Source organism: Actinia tenebrosa, unplaced genomic scaffold (genome assembly GCF_029948245.1).
Source record: "Actinia tenebrosa isolate PJP-AT-01 unplaced genomic scaffold, QUT_ActTen_1.0 PGA_scaffold4__44_contigs__length_22323623, whole genome shotgun sequence".
Taxonomy (NCBI): domain Eukaryota; kingdom Metazoa; phylum Cnidaria; class Anthozoa; order Actiniaria; family Actiniidae; genus Actinia; species Actinia tenebrosa.
This window is the reverse complement of record NW_028292581.1, coordinates 1,142,516-1,159,901: the sequence shown is the minus strand read 5'-3', so window position 1 is coordinate 1,159,901 and position 17,386 is coordinate 1,142,516. Positions and strand designations below refer to the sequence as shown.

The 17,386-nt window shown below is 38.7% G+C and overlaps 1 protein-coding gene across 2 annotated transcripts in view; it reads right to left on the bottom strand.

Annotated features, from left to right (window-relative positions):
• Positions 1-17,386, bottom strand: part of LOC116288626 (gamma-aminobutyric acid type B receptor subunit 2) — a 19,019-nt gene extending 1,633 nt beyond the window's left edge. The window contains exons 1-17 of one of the 2 annotated variants that reach the window (XM_089036545.1): positions 17,325-17,386; positions 14,124-14,379; positions 12,069-12,212; positions 10,091-10,261; positions 9,318-9,419; positions 8,394-8,459; positions 7,547-7,738; positions 6,860-7,096; positions 6,667-6,730; positions 5,964-6,044; positions 5,180-5,330; positions 4,347-4,482; positions 3,706-3,810; positions 3,118-3,243; positions 2,109-2,202; positions 1,219-1,454; positions 76-264 (exon numbers count right to left, since the gene is read on the bottom strand). In XM_089036545.1, the coding sequence (XP_088892671.1) occupies positions 76-264; positions 1,219-1,454; positions 2,109-2,202; positions 3,118-3,243; positions 3,706-3,810; positions 4,347-4,482; positions 5,180-5,330; positions 5,964-6,044; positions 6,667-6,730; positions 6,860-7,096; positions 7,547-7,738; positions 8,394-8,459; positions 9,318-9,419; positions 10,091-10,261; positions 12,069-12,212; positions 14,124-14,363 (2,334 nt within the window). In that variant the 5' untranslated portion in view covers positions 14,364-14,379; positions 17,325-17,386. Of the gene's footprint in view, positions 1-75; positions 265-1,218; positions 1,455-2,108; positions 2,203-3,117; positions 3,244-3,705; positions 3,811-4,346; positions 4,483-5,179; positions 5,331-5,963; positions 6,045-6,666; positions 6,731-6,859; positions 7,097-7,546; positions 7,739-8,393; positions 8,460-9,317; positions 9,420-10,090; positions 10,262-12,068; positions 12,213-14,123; positions 14,380-16,475; positions 16,558-17,324 lie in introns of those variants that run through there. The other variant, XM_089036544.1, reaches the window with a different exon arrangement.

Sequence of the window (17,386 nt, the reverse complement as noted above, 5' to 3'; positions counted from 1 at the left end):
TTTAAAATGCACATACGTTAAGATAACCTCATCCGCTAGGACACGCGACCAGGTTTATTTGGTATATCCGCTTACCTGAACGACTTTAGAAGCTTTTCTTATGGATTGGAAGATTGTTTCACCAGGAGGCGGGGGACCTTTCTGACCACTGGAAAAACTTCTGCTATCACTGGGAACAATTGCGTTACTCTTCGTGCCATAAAACCCCGTACGCTCATTTTGCGTGTCTTTTTGCTCTAAATCAGGTTTGCCCAACATCATTATCTGATGATTGTAAAGAGTTGTAAAAAGTAATCTGTATTGTAAAGCGATATGTCCGGCGGTACATCATTTGTTAAGAACAAGTGTTACAGTGCGGACACTCTAACCATGAACACTTCGAGGTTTTTTTGACATTTTTTCTACATTTTTACAACTATCCAATCAGCGATCTCCTTCTTAAAAGGAATGAAACAACTTTTAGGCATCATCCAATCAGAACACACGATATAATTGATGTGATTTAGTTTTTCAGTAGTTCCAATGATAAAGCTAAAAATAGAACTCCTAACGATTGTCGTGATTGGATAACACATTAAATAAAGTTTGAAAAATGTTGAAAAAATGTCAAAAAAACCTCGAAGTGTTCATGGTTAGAGTATCCGCACTGTAATAGAGCGGTTTTCGTATGAGTTGGAAACATACGGTACTGACTTACAACACGGCCATGAGATTCAAATGGATTGCCATAAGAATATGGTTATCATATGGTAATGGTAATCGTGTGAGTGGGATACACATGCCGTAACAAACGGTTCTGATTTTCAGGACGTGCACGGTACGACATGCTGTAACATCGAAATGCTTTCCCATTTTCTGTACAGCTATGAATTCGGCGTAATATCGTTTCTGACTCGTACAAAAACCGCTGTATGAAACTTAATCAATGGACTACGACAATACGGCGGCCATCTTGCCAAGGGGCAAAAGAAAACAAAGACGACGGAAAATTTATAGAGTTTCGTGTAGTTTGTCTTTCTTTTATGAGTAAAATTATTTGGTGTACCGTCTTTTAAGACGGTAAAATTCATCTTTAGTTAAACTCTCTTGTGGTGAGCTGATAATATCAATCGAAGTCATTACTGTAACAAAGCTATATATTTGTCCCCCTGGACGCCCCATAATGCCTTGCGATCCAATATGGCTGCCGTATCGTCGAAGTTGTTCCCTATCAATTACCTTCGGTACAAACATCAAGCAGAGTGTAATGGTAGTGCAGGCCAAACACATGGCAGAACTTAGACCATACGTGAAGTCTGGCATTCTTGTGATTACCATTACCACAGGCAACCCAACGGTACAAGATAAGACGACTGTGTAGACAGATATACCAATGTTCTTGGAGTCGTTAAGGGCAGGGATCGTCACATTACGTGTTTCCCATGCCAAGAAAGCACCAAATATTAGTAAAAGACCTTGGAAACACAGACATGAATTATTAGTGGAATACATCCGCAATGGTCTAATCGTCGAAAGAAATAGGACGTCTTGTCCGTCTCATTAGGATTAACAAAAAGCAATTCTCGAGTAGAGAGTTGGCCACGAATACCCAGGCACCCACACTAAACCTCCATGCCTGGAGCCTTTACGAGAAATCTTCGCTATGCCAAAGTAGGATACAATATAGACTCCTTTCAAAACTACCCTGGATGGTCCCTTGGATGCAAGGTTAACAGGAAAATACACAAGGAAAGAAATAGCATAAATTCCACCCAGAGAAGGTGTGCGGATTTTTGTCTTCGTATTTTCTTCTTAAGCCTGGTTGTCATGTTCTCACTAAGAAAAGAAGCGATGCAAGCATAAACACAAGCGCAAGCCAACCCAAGAAAACCAAGACAACATGAAGGACAGATGTTTATAGCGCTTAGAACATGTCTGAATAAGCGCTTTATAAATGTATTATTATTTATAAATGTATTGTTATAATTATGGTTTCTTAGAAAAATGTTCTTCCTTTCTCTTGCAATTACGTTTGCATCGCTAGCGAGAACCAAGCGTTAGCCTTAATTTCAGAATAAAATATAATAGTTAGAAGATTGCATGGTCTAATTGCATGGTCTAATGAGTACCTTTGAAGGTGAAAATCGTTGCTTTCCATTTTATAGTGTCTTGGCATGAGCAGAACTCAATGTATGGTCTTTTGGCCGAGAACCCGTCCTTATCCTACAAGTCAACTCATATTCGATCAGTATATCAAGGGTAACACAAAACAAAACAAAACGAAAAAAACTCCGTAGTGACATTTTTCATGACCCCAAGGGGTGGGGGTGGTGGGTTGCGAATGCTAGGCAACGGGAAGTATCCTTGTATTAGTCTTTTCGGACTTGCAAAACGCGTTGCATTATGGGCTGTTTTAGGGGACGCTTTAGTGTCTTTTTCACTTGGTAATTGTTAAAAGATTTTTGACTTAGGACTTTGAACTTTGGGCTTCCTGTGTCCAATATGTTAGAAAATATTATGGGATGCGAGAGAATGTGAGAGTTTGCTTGTGAGTCGAGTGCAAAGTTGTAATTCTTTCGAGTTTGAACCTTTAAATCTGATTAGTCTAAAAAACCCAGTTGAGGACTCTTTATTTCTTCGACAGTAATCATGTGAAGCCTTATTTGTTGTGTTAGTTATCAAAAACTGTCATCTAACTGTTGAAGCGTCTCTCAAACAGCCCCATAATGCAACGCATTTCTACAACTATGGAAAGGCTTATAGAATTATAGAATAAAGTTTTCTTTGTAAGCATTAAAAATACTCCTTTTGATTTTGATCATAATGTTTTCTCATTATGACCATTTACCATATTAAGGTGTCTTCTCATTCGCAACCGTTAAATAGAAAAATGATACTGTGGGGAAGGAAACGTGGTCTGAAATGGAAAGGCATTAGGTCCAAGGTAAAAAGGTATACTTATTTCCCCGAAGACTGCTACGAACATACCCCTATCTTAACTTACATTTGAAACCGAAAGTTTGGACCCGGCTGAAATCTTGAAAATGTTTAAAACATGTTTTGAATTAAGGTAATACATTAGCACTTGGAGTCAGTTAGATTCCACAGTCTTTCTCCTCCCTAAAGAACGAGTCATACCTCAACGACAGGAAGATATCTTATTGCGTATTGTAATGGATCGAGAACTTGCCACGTGATCAAGATTATGACGTCAATGAATAAAAGCCCAGCAACCATTACGAGGAGTTGATGGTCCTTTATTGACTGGAGAGAAAGAGAGAAAGAGAAAAACACGTATCTCATGAACATCCCTTGAAGCGAAGCACTAATCATGAACTGCGAACACCCCCACACTTCTTGCCTACTACCCCCCCCCCCCCCCCTCCCTCCTCTCATTTTTACCCTTTTGCATACTAGTCTCTTATGCTTTCCAATCTAAGCTCCTACACTTTTTGGAATGATCCGCTGTCCTTGCAGGATAGGACCAAGAAGCTCGACTCACATATAAAGATAGGTCCAGAGATTGAAAAATGAATGAACGATCATAGAACGAAAGAAAAAATGTTTTTTAATAAATAGCATGCATTACAAGAACCCTTTTTCCTCAAAGGGTAAAAATAATATCAATGACGATAATGTTAATAATAGATAGTTAAAGATTTTTCCACGTATTGGTGTCGTTGTGTTGTGAGGAATTAAAATAAAGCCGACATATCTCGTACTCACCCTTCGCTCTATCTTCTTCAAAAACAAGATATGAACTCGCCATGTCTTGGAGAACATTGCACCGTAAGCCAAGGTGAAACCGATACATAACACCCAAACTTGACTCTGAAAATATTAAATAAATGATATATCAATAATAGATGCTGATAATAGATGCTGGTAATAGATTTGCAATAGATTCTGTATACCTCTACGTGGGGGGGGGGGGGGGGGGGGGTAATGTAATTTCCTCACACTTTCAGTCGACTTTCCTCGTATGGAAGCATTGGCCTCCTCCAACTACCCACCCCTCCCCCTCCCCCTCCACCTCAGTAAAGCTCAGTTAGTTATTAGTTACTTAGAAGGATCAGCAGAAATGTCGACGTTTTTAAGCCCCAAATCAGTTATCATAGATCACTTCGTTAATTTCGAATTCATAGTGCAGATTCTCTTACACTTTTCGGGTTTACTAAACAAACTTGTAATCCAAAAACGCGTTCAATGATTTATAAGAATCAAGACAGATGATTCGGGAAAATTATACGACCCAAAAAAAAAAAAACAAAACAAAACAAAACAAAACCGACGCTTGCTCAACACGCAGATCTGTATAGATCTGTGTAAATAATCTGCCAATCAAAATGAAGAGACCATTCTCTAACCTGACACATTATGGAGTATCGTGAAGGCGTAACGAATTTTCCATCAGCGATGCCCGAACAGATGACAGAGAGGTAGATGAGGATGCATCCAATGACTGTGATGGAGTTGAGACGAGGACTGCTCATACGAATAAATCTATCAAGTAAATGAACAGGTCATTCATTGTCATACACGACTCGATTTAGGGATCCTCTTGTCACGTAGTGGGTTTGGTATTGGACCCAAGATGTTCAGGATCACTATATTACTGCCAGTAATTCTGCACACAGTGTAATTATTAAATATGCTCCACTTCTGCACATGCGCAAGCACATGTTGGTACTGCTTTTACCACGCGTCACATGACCATCATGACCAATAGCAATACAGCAAATTCGTAGCCGTACCGCACCTTGTCGTATTTTACCGTAGTCGTAACTACGCGTTATGATTGGATGAACTGCTAGAAGACAATGGGTTACAGCAAATCATTACCGTGAAAAGCTCAGTGCCGTAAGCGTGACGTGCCGTGACCGTGATACTTTCCAGAATTCTAATTGGCTGATTTTTTTCACGCGCAATATGATTGGTCTAAAAGTGCCGTGATCTTGGCGTGACCCTGTCTGCGCCGTGTTTATGCCGTGTTCTGGATATTTGATTAGATGGAGAGTAAATTCTCGTGCAATGTGATTTGTCTGGCGTATCCCTTGCTGTGTCACGACCGTGTTCGTGCCGTGAACTTTTCACAGTCATACGAAAACTGCACTAAACCGTATGGTCATTACCGTACGTTTCCCCACTCATACGATAAGCTCTTTACTCTATTCTACGGCAAGTACATTGGGTGCCTTACCGACGATTACTGTAATATATGTTGAAAGCTAGAAATCCAGTAGCAAGGATAATCCCAAGAACGGCAAAGGTTGTCATGAAGATCATCAATGGGAGAGAGACAGACACGAGCTCCATGCTTATAAGGGTTTGGTCAACAGGGGGTGAGCCACCTGCAAAAACAACGAACAAAAACAATGACTTAAAACGCGTTCGGTTTGACTGAATAGACCGCTGTGTTCCTTGATTACAGACTCATTCACTCAGGCTTAGCCTCGAATCAGAGTCTAAATATTCACAAATACCAACAGTAAAGTAAAGAATGCACAACTTCAACAAACACTTTGAAACTTGACGGACCTTGACTGGAATATATGAATATTCTACACAAAATCGAGGCTAACCCTGAGCAACAGAGAACTCGATACTGGAGTGGATTTCATGTCATGGTCTTCATTATTGTTGTGTAAGACTACAGTACAGAGGTACAGACACCAATAGATGTACATAGATGTCCACAAACTAAAGCAGAGCCAGATTGACCACAAAGACTTTCCTTAGTCGGCGAGGCTGTAATAAGGATTTCCTCACTCTGAGTATCCTTGCTTAGGTCTGTACCTTCCAGCACGACCTGAGCTACAACCTTAGCCTTGCTCACAGCTAAGTACAAGATTTAATGCGTAGAAAGAGCAACTGTTATGACTTATATATAAAAGTGTATAACAGTAAGATTTCTATTTCCATCACGTATCGACTAGTCCAATTCAAGAGCCTCAGTAGACTTTGGCTGAGGCATGACAGCTTACCTTGCCAGATGACCTTTTTGCCATTGAAGCGCAAAGTGCTTGAGTGAGAATCGTATTCTGCGACCAACACTTCAGCGTTGTCTAAATTGAAAAAAAAAACAATGTTTAGCATAATGGTAGCTATTAACTATGATATAATCAGTTAAAGAAATAAAAATAGTCACGTGCAAGAGAACTTAAGCGTTATTGGTTGGATGGAAATATTATACCCTGTGCAATACTGAAAGTACAATAATGGGTAAAACTTGACAGTAAATTGTGTCCTTCTCTAAATGTTTCTAGTTTAAAGAAGGCATATTTACTTGGCCATTTGAGCAATGTGGTGAAGGCCATAGCCTCCAAACGCCAGAACTGTTCTTTAGTGTTGGGTTAGCTGTGGATCTCGTAATTTTGAATTTTAATCTACTGAAAGGCTCAGTGCGAAATACGTAGGGCCGACTACTCCTCTCATTCTGCGCACACGCAACGGCTAACTTTTTTATATTAGTAAAATCAAACTAGTGGTTATAGCTTATACTAGTAGCGACTGTGAAAAGTGTGTATCTTTGACCGACTAGTTGGACTAGTCTGACTAAGACAATTAATCCTCTTGCCGTCATGGCCTTTGAGTCAATCGCCCATTTGGGCTCGAGGACTATGTACTAAATAGCCGGAATGAAGCCAAAGTTACAACGAGTGACGGAAAATTGCTATTACTGCTGACCTTGTAATTGTTCGATAACTACCACGCCGACTCGATCTCCAAAATTATCAAAGGCTATTTCTCCCTAAAGAAAGCAGAGAAAACGGTCATTAGATTGTACAACAACATCCCCGTTATTTATATTGGAAAGCCTTTGGCCAAAAAAGACCAAACTATTATGCGTAGAAGCGAAGACTTTTGTAGCTCTACTTACAGACATTCCTCGATAATGAAGTCCTTGAAGCTTTTCTTGAAAAACCCTTGACATGGATGCGTCGCTAAAGTTGAACTGTTCCAGTGTCTTCCCTTGAGCCCGCAGTGTTTCTATTGAGTTGTTCAGCGTCAAGGCAACAGCCCAGATCGCGTCATAAGCAAAGACACTGTATTCGTTATGTGTGTAAGACGTATTTTTGACTCGTTCCGTGTACCGCTGTTTAAGAGTTGCCGCGTTCTGTGGATTCGTTGTGTTTTTAAAACTTGAGTACAATAAAGTGGATGGGATAGTAGGGGATAGGATAGGATGGGATGTGATGGAGTGGGATGGGGTGGGATGGGATGGGATGGGATGGGATGGGAAGGGACGGGACGGGACGGGACGGGATGGGATGGGATGGGATGGGATAGGATAGGATGGGATGGGATGGGATGGGATGGGATGGGATAAGATGGGATAGGATGAGATGGATTGCTGAATGGGATTGTGTAGAATAGGATAGGATAGGTGGATGAAGGGATGGATGGGAAAGCAAGAGATTTATTCATGGATGGAATGGGATGGGATAGAAGATGGGATGGAATGAACAAATAGATGGATGGAAGAGCGGGCGTGACCAGACGGCTCTATAACAGACTACAGCAACTGAGAATCAGAATCAGGAAGATTTCTCTTCTTACTTATTACCTGACCATTGATTGTTGGTCTTGGATCGCTACTCCACGTTGCCTCCATAGCAGCAAAATAATTACCAGCGGCTTGCTTTATTTGCGCAGGCGTGCATTCAAGACCATTATCCTTTACTTCCCACCATCTTGCATCAAACCATCCAGGGATGATCCACTGGTACTGCTTCCCATACATTCCCATTTTATAAGCCTACGAAAATATAATGAAATGACAGATCGTAAATATGACGTTTTTGTACAGGAAGGATGTATGACACAAAAACTATTGATATAACACAGGAAGCCCAAATACACAAAGGTAACACACAACTATTATTGAATTTTCGTATTGAATTATTGAATACTGTGCTAACAGATGCTAACAGACGGGAAAATCACATGATTTAATTGGTTTCAAAGATTTGGCTAATTAGAAAACGATTCCATTGGCCATTGGTCACGTGTCTAACCATCAGGTCTAAATGTATCCCAGGCGTACTGGAAACAGCAACTGTACTAAAATATCATTTAAAAAATTACTATTTGTTCCCTGGTTGCATTTTTTTTGCGTCAACTTGTGAGGGTTACAAGATAAGGGACAAATACGACGATGCGGCGGCCATCTTGAATCACAAGGCATTATGGGTAGCCCAGGGGGCAAATATATTAAGCTTTGTAGAAAATAGCGGCAATTGACATTTCTCAAACATCGTGGGGTCGTCATTTCAGTTTTGCTTTACCCATTTCGTGACCCATAATGCCTTGCGATTCAAGATGGCCGCAACATCGTCGAAGTAGTTCATTAGTACTGTACAATATAATTGGTTGGTAAATAAAAGCATTGAATAATGAATTTCTAGACTTACCGCGCAAAAGACCTTTCTCGCCATGTCTGAATAGAACATGCCAATAATTATCCTGGCGTCTTTTGACTGTGCAAACAAGAGCAAATCAAAGATTTTGATTGATTTTATCCTAATTATGAACAGTTTGGCACAGGCCGCGGGGTCAAGGAAGTCAGTACAATGGACAAAAATAAGTTTTGGCGTTCCCCCCCCCCCCCCCCCCCCCCCGATTTCAAACTTTTTGAGAATAAAAAAACTTTCAAGTTTGAATTTTTCGAATAGATAACCTGAAACAACCTCTGGACTGATCAAACTCAGGGCACGGATAACTCACAGATAGAACTGGAATTTAGCTTGCTGGGGAAGAAAACCGGAGAACCCGGATGAAACCTTCTAATCAAGGTAGTTTTCATCCCTACGCAAAATTTAACATTGACGCTAAATTCTGATTCAATCTGTGAACTAGTCGTGCCCTAACTTAGATCAGCCCAGAGGTTGTTTCAGGGTTCAATCTGTGAGTTAGTCGTGCCCTGACTTAGATCAGACCAGACTGAGGTTGTTTCAGGGTTCAATCTGTGAGTTAGTCGTGCACTGACTTAGATCAGACCAGACTGAGGTTGTTTCAGGGTTCAATCTTAGACATGCCCTGACTTAGATCAGACCAGAGGTTGTTTCAGGGTTCAATCTGTGAGTTAGCCATGCCCTGACTTAGGTCAGCCCAGAGGCTGTTTCAGGGTTCAATCTGTGAGTTAGCTGTGCCCTGACTCAGATCAGCCCAGAGGTTGTTTCAGGGTTCAATCTGTGAGTTAGCTGTGCCCTGACTCAGATCAGCCCAGAGGTTGTTTCAGGTTCCATCTTAGCCATGCCCTGACTCAGATCAGCCCAGAATTGCCGGCGGGGTATTGATAAAGCTTGATTGACTTAGTAATGAGTAGAAACCATTACCTTGATGTTCTTGACTTGGTACATCGGGTCACTCGTAAGAGTTTCTGCTGTTAATGTGGTAAAGTTTTCTCTGTCAAGAAGGTTTCTTAGATCAACCATAGTCTGTCATAAGATGATGATATATCATATTAATTACCAATGCCGAGCAATAGAAGTGTAGCAATAGTTATAGAATGGTTATAGAATAGTTATAGAATAGTTATAGAATACTCGGGTATAAATCCCCCAAGCGACACCCTACCACTCTGTTAACACAATTTTCCCCTGGCTATAAGCCCGCCCCTCCCCGGTCATGAGTCCACTCTATTGATGGATGACCGCCGTGTATCCATTCACAACCCTCTCTGATTATAGTTTCATGTTAGTTATACGTTTTCTCACCATTTTATAACCCCCCCCTTCCCGATAGTAATCTCCCCCGATTACAAGCCCACTTAACAATCCTTAAGTAATTATATACGCCCAGGGGATATGACATGGGGGAGTACTCATACTTGTACCGACAGCATGCAAGAGCAACTGTACGTGCATGCATATAGCAGTAGCAATGACTTAGGCAATACGTCACTTGCATTATAGCGTCATGTACTACAACTACCAGAATCCCTTTCACACAGACTTTCTTTTGTTCAGTTAATTAGCACCAAATATTTGTCTTACTATTTTCATGAGGAAATACAAATTTGAATAAAAAAGAAAATTCGCGGGTCATTATGATAGTGGTTAAGTAAAATGACGCCATCATGCAAAGGGCCTATTCAGTAATAGTTTACCAGAGTGAAGAGTCCTTCGTTTTGCACCATCGTTGCCACTTTTGTCCATTCATATTTTTTCAAGAGAGCAATGCGGGCAGGATTCCCGATGCTTTCCGAGTAGCAGGTACGGTATAGAAGAGGGTACATTTTGCTATCAGATAGAGCCATAGAGTTGGCACTGTATGCAATCTAAAGGAAAAAAGCATGCATGATTATGACGGCCGACACACCCATACAGGCATTAGGTGTTTTTCCATGAATCATGTGCCATTCTCTTAAGTATTTTTCCTTTGCATTGCGGTGTGATGGTTAAAAAGACTGGACGCTCATAAAGGAGTATATGACGCAGACTGGGTTTCAACTTCATGGAGGTAACTAAGAGCGCTGTCGCAAGGGATAAGAGTGAAAAACGTGCAAATTAGTCAAAAGTGCAAATTAGTCAAAACGTCTTTGTAAATTTGACTTTTAAACATGACTGACAATTGGACTTCACAAATACCAAATCTTTGTGTACATGCTTAAAACTTAAGGTTTATTCTTTCATATTTTGTTATTGATACAGTATCTTGATTTCACGAAAGTATACATGCGAAATTTTTGCCTATATTAGGAGAGAAAAAAACATTTATTTTCTCTCTCCAACTCACCTTCTAAATTCTTAGAAAACGTGCTGAAAGGCACGCATGCGCAAAGGTTTTTCTCTAGTGTCGTCGCAAGGAGCTAGAGCTAGAGCCTTCGATTGTTTCAGGACATTTCAGCTGAAGTATATGTTATTTAAGTTTTTATATATTTTATATTTTTACATTTTGTAGCTTGTTTTTACGCTTTATACTCAAGTGTCAGTGTTTTATAAGTACATTGTATATAAAATATCTCTTAATGTAAATTAAAGTGGATAGTACTAAAATCTAGCATGGTCTTCGGCAAAAAATGACCGTGTTCTATTTTCAACAGAATTGAGAGCAAAATAAATCAAGCTAACGAGGGTTCGATTCTCTTGCAAAATGTCTTATCAATACATACAATATTCATTACACTGTTTCGATCGATATTTTATTTCTTTAAGCATTCGATTGCTGTAAGAAAAGTGGTATCGTATTTGTATTTTAAAACTCTTCGTGTAAATTTCCTTTTAAATCTTTTATTCGTTTTTTTATTCATTTTGTTTATTTTTTGCTTAAAAGCATTTCATTGTCCCTCATCCGTATTCTCTTCCACCGCAATAACTATAATTTCAATTTAAAAACTGCGTGAGTTTTCAGCCAAGCAAATGAGACGGCAAGTGGCTGTACAAGAATCAGTTAAAGAGCTGCCATCAATCATTCCGATTTCACTAAAAAAACGATGCGTGGTGCTTATTAAATTAACGCCCTCCAAGGCAGTTAAGTGGCTGTTGAGTAAAACATTTTAGACAAACTTATTCATAAATGAGCTGGAGATGATGTCTGTGAATGCATTAATGGTTTTGTTGGCCTCAGGAGTTCAGCCGAAAATTCAAGCCATTAAAAAAGTCTTCAAACTGATCTTTTTTAATGTCAAGTGGTGTATGGGTGAAAAGCTTAAAATAACTAATTAATAGGGGTTCAAATTTAGGCTTATTAACCACACGAGGGTGTTTTGTATCTATCAATTGAACATAGAGTATGAGTTTTCATATGACTGTGAAAAGCTCACGGCACGAACCGGCTGTCGCACACGAACCAGGCATACGCCCACACAATCACGTTGCACGAGAATTTACTCTCCATCCAATCAAATACCTGAAACACTGGGCGGACAAATCCACGCCAATGTCACGGAACTGCCAGACCGATCATATTGCGCGAGAAAAATCTTTCAATCAAAATCCCAGAAAACATTACGGTCGCGGCAAGGCAATGCACGTACGGCATACGGCACTAACTTTTTCACAGTCATAAGAAAACCGCTCCAAGGAGTAGCGGACATGTGTGCAGAGGGAAGGGGTGGGGCGTACCAGTCATGAAACGATCCCTACCTGTACTAGGTTCCAGTAATGAGATGCTTCAGCTGTTGCCTCTGTTCCTACTGAACAGCCTCCACCAATCAGCATTATCGGTGCTTTATCACGTGGTAGCTGGATGAAATCAACCAGCTGTCGAACACCATATCCTCGGTTGCACTACAAAATATCAAAAATGCTCTTTCTTACACCCTTCTTTCTTCACAATCTCTAGCTGATTAACAGTGGATTCCACTGAGTGGCTCTTCTTCCCCTGGATTTCAATTGGAATTTAGAAGTTAATTTTTACGGAGGGAGAAAAACCTGAGAACCCGAGCCGCATTGATGAGAGGCGAGCCGCTACGCCACCAGCGTTTCCCAGTTTTATTAGGGACTTAGTGTTTTCGTTTCGAACTGTATACATCCTTTTCAATTTACAAGCAAAGAATAAGATGAAGGATTTGGCCGGTGCAATAATGATGAACACACTTAGCTCAACGTTAAAGTGTAATGTAAAAAACATTTTTTGTTCAACCCGACGATATTTACTGTTCGTGATAGAGTAAAACACAAAACGTTTAAATCCCGCCCGTTGATTTAATCAGTGGAGGAAGGAATCGCCGGAACTGATATTTACCTCGAGAGACAAATAAATAAAGCAAAAAATTGAAAATCTCTGTCCACCTGCGATGTCCGAATCAATTGATCCCGAAACGTTCAGACAATAGCAGGGCGAAAATTGTAAGCTACACTATTCCATGCTATTGATTTATAGATTATATGAATGTGTGAGTATATGAATTTATATATAGATTTTCACGAACGCGCGCTCTGATTGGCTGAAAAACTATGTTATATCAGAGTATAGAAACATAGATATGAAGTCAAAACCATTCTTTCTAAACAAACTAAACATAGAAATGACGATAGGAGTTTGGTTTTTAAAATGAACTAACTGAAAATTTAATGCTAGGAACTATTTTCTAAGCACATTTACAGAAAAGGCTAACATCGTGCAATAATTCTTTAACTCCCTATCTCCTTTAGCCTCCTACATCTACCATTCATTGAAAAGTCGATAAAAAAAGTTTAAGGCACCGTTCATTCTATTGAGGGATGACATCTCACTGACGTTTTTGTCTCAATCATAACATTGACATTGGAATTAATTTAAATTATTAAAACGAACTGACACAAAACGCAAATCGTTGAAGTTGCATGCGATGAAATAAGGAAAAAGAATCTTCAGTAAATTTTGCCTTTTTATATATGTATTTTTTTCTGTTCCGAGCCACTTTTCTAATCCTTGTGTCGCCCTTCCAATTAGGTATTTCATATACAGTATAACAGTTTTAATTTCTGAAGTGACAACTCATTCGTGGTAACCAATTAGCCGCTGAGGACCACTGCATCTAACCTAGAGACTACGATTTACACAATTTGATAGTTTCAATTAAGTTTTTAATTTGTAAAATTGATTCAGTACTGACATGAACTAGAAAATTCTCAAGAAACTATAAAAAACGTCAAAATGAATAACACTGGATGCATGATAATGATAAAGATACTTCCGTGCATTTTAATACGAGTTATCAGTTTTTCGTAGCGATAAAACGTGGTTCCAAGCAGTTTTTAGGCCTACAGATAAGCGATAAACCCTTTCTTGGTGTCATTGATTTCTTCCGGTTCTGACAAGGCAATTTTAGTTCTTGTTGTTTCGTGTGTGGATTTCTTGACGACATTCATGCTAATTGTCACACGCAAAATCATTCAATACAGGTCTTATCGTTTAAAAAAGTGGCAGAGTAAGTTTAAAACACTTGAACGTCATGCGACATTTTCCCCCCGCATTGGCCAACAATATTAATATAAAACAGCGCTGAGCGCAAAAAAAAGTACCTGCTTGGCCATGAAGGACTTCAGGAAAAATAGGCTTAATAAATTCGTTTTCAAGATTTGTTTTATAAGTATTTTCGTTAGCTTTCTAACTTTCCTAAATGAGTAATGGAAGCTCATAGCAGACCACTGAAAATGTAATAATTTGTATTATTCATTTAATAGACATAAAGCTCATACGGTGCCTAAACATACCTTTGTATCTCTCCAACTCATCCTTAAACTATAGTTCGTAAGGATACTTGAATTATTGTTTACATCTTCAACAGCCATTTCAATAGCTGGTATAGCGCCAGCAGAGTTCCATCCGCCTCCAGAGGTATCGACCGTAGAAAATGCTCCCACCCAAAGCTCTTTCTTCGTGCAGTTGTTACAAAGGTTTGAACTAAACGCTAGTGGGACCCAAAACAGAAGTACTAGAACCATTCTATCCATCGAATCGATGAAATATCTGTGGTTTACATAAAATCTAGTTAGATAACTCTCTTAGCAACAGAATGTTTATACTACGGATAGACAGATATGTTAGATTGATAAGGCAATTTTGAATTTCATATCGTGTTGTTGCTATAGGCAAAAACAGTCGGTTCTTTGACTGGTCGACATTAGCATATTACATAGCATCTGCCCTGCTTCAATCAGATATCTTATTCTCATCGGCAAAATATCACTGATCACTGAACAATGAAATCTTTTACCGTTTCTTTGATAAACTGATAAGCTAAAAACAAAGCAGTCCAACAATATTCAAAAACATAAAAGCAGTTTGTTTATTTGTCTTTGCTTTATTTTATAAGAGTATTACCTCTTTTTTTGACAAAATTTAATAACTTCAGATGAAAACGATTTTAGTTCATTCTTTAATTTTTTAATATTTTTTCCTCTAAAATGAAAAGCCAACAATAAAGGATACTTACACATCTACAGAAAAGAGAGATTGAAAGAATAGTAGGCTAATGAACGCCTTCAGTTCTTCCCAATAAGGCTATAAATAATTACTAAGTTTGAAAGTAAAAAAATTTGAATTTTCTTTTCCGGCTAAATCATGAAATATAATCACATCGAATGTTAACAACTTTAAAATTAAGTAAACATAAGAGTCAACCATGGTTAAGTAACAGAGCTCAGTATTTCCTGATTAGTGCATGCAGGTCCGCAACCCTTTTTGTGTGCATATGCATGACTCATATAACAATGCTGGTCGTGATTTGTCTAACAAGAGAGGCTAATGAGGAAAGCTTCGTTATCGTCAAGCAACATGTTTTGTTCTAGTGTTGTTGTTGTTTTTTGAGTCAAGGCTACCGGTTTCCTGGTCGATGAGGAAGTATATAGGATTTGCACCATCAAGTGATGGCAGCCATGACAGTAGGTACAATAACAGAGTCTTTTCCCACTGGGAATCTAAATTCTTTCTCATGTAAATACCAGCCCGTTCCTGCATAGCTCCTATCAAGGCTTCCATCACATGATGGTGCATAGTCTCTAGTTTACTAGCTCTATGACCTCAGGAGCATGCAATTTCAACAATCTCGATTGATGATTGTTTAACGACTCTTTTCAGTTGAGTTTTAACTTACAATATATCAAACTGGTATAGAACTAGGACTTCCGACTTCTTCCTACGCCAGACAAACTAGCATTTTCGGATTTATTTTACTAGTTTATTTTGTTCCGAGTTTTTTTTTTCTTGAAAAGACTATTTTTGCCATTTCCTTTCATAACTGATGTTAACAATTTAGTCAGCTTGCTGGTTCTTGCTGATTGCGGAAACACAACAAGTAAACACTGTTTTTTTAATGGCTCCCTACTCTAAAAGACACGGAAGCAAACAAGACTTTGTGCCGCCCAGTGAGTCACGGAAACTATCATTCACGTCCTTGGTGTTCTTCTCTTGGTAGTTTAGTTACTTGGCGATATCTCATATAACACAATAAAATGAGTAGCTTACGTTTTTGTTTTGCATCTTTAAATGTGGAAGCAGTTGTAAAAACATTGATAAACATGTAATCGTATCCAAGATAGTTTTGCTATTTTAGGGGGAAAAAATGAAACCCGGCCGTTTTTTTTCGTTTTTTTTTTTCGCTTCTTTAGTTTTCATCCCCCTCTTTCTTACTTTTCAGTTCAGTTTTCTTATCTTTCCTTTTATAGTTTGGGTTTTTTCTTTAGGAGAGGAGAGGAGAGGAGAGGAGAGGAGAGGAGAGGAGAGAAATTGAAGACAGAGGAAACTACCAAGCACTCCAGTCATTCATTCAGTCACAGTTCGGGTCTTAAGAGTTGCATTTTTAATTGCATAATGTAATAATGCTCTTTGAACAAAAACCGGAGAACCAGGAACCAAAAATCCTATGAGAAAAGGGCTATCGTTCTAACTAAGCCGATTCAACCATTAAGGAAGACAAACAAAAACAGAGCGCACTGATAGATCCTAAAATTTCGGCGAATTTCGTTTTTTTTTTTTAATTTGCGATGCATTGGTGTAATGGTTCACTATTAGTTATGGCCCAAGGTTAAAATACGTTCCTAACATTAATATAAATTCATCTTTACCTTACTGCAGACCAAAAGTGGCATCCAAATTACAGATTGAAAGCACATTTAGATCGTTTCTAATTCTAATCAGGGATCATGAATGGGCTCATTTTTTATCGACCGTCACTTTACTTTCGCTAAGTTAACGATTAGAGTGCAAACAATTAATCCGTGAAACACTAATTACTAAAGTGCTAATTAAACAATAGAAAACAATGGGATTTGCATGAAATTGTGCTATTTAGTATTACTAAAGTTTCACGGATTTACTGTGGTCACTCTAACATCCAGTGCAAGGGGAATTCTCATGAAATATTTTATTGTAAGCTGGAACTGACTCGAATAATGAGAAAGAGGCACTTAATACTGCTGGGCAAGAATAAGAACTTACTTTTACAAATTTAATTTAAAACTCATAAAGTTCTAAGTCTCTTCCACTGCGTTGCACTAAAATTGCTCCGTTTTTGAGTTCAAAGATATTTAGTACTAACAAAAAACTACTACTTAATTGGGTTCTAGTGATAAACGCCTTGATGACTTCAGTTGACAGGATTGATTCAGTGAATAAAGAGAATATCATTGTAGTTATCGAAGGCTATAATGAAGGTGAGAATAAAACAAGTGCAAAGATGGCCAGCTATTTTTGTAATAACATATTGAACAATATTGTGAAGTCAACGATAATCTGCAGCAAAAAATCTTTCTTTCCACTTTTGGGTTATTTTTTACAGATTCTGAAAAGTAAATATTTTACTAAACTAGATGGGCAAAAATTAATAAAGAGCCCTATCAAAAGACCCCAACCAAGCTAATAATACCCCATAGGTAAAGAATTGTTTGACACTGAATATAAAAGTTCATTCTTACCTTTAAATAATTTCTACTGACAATTATCTTAAAAGGTCTCGATAGACCCGAGAGACTACTCG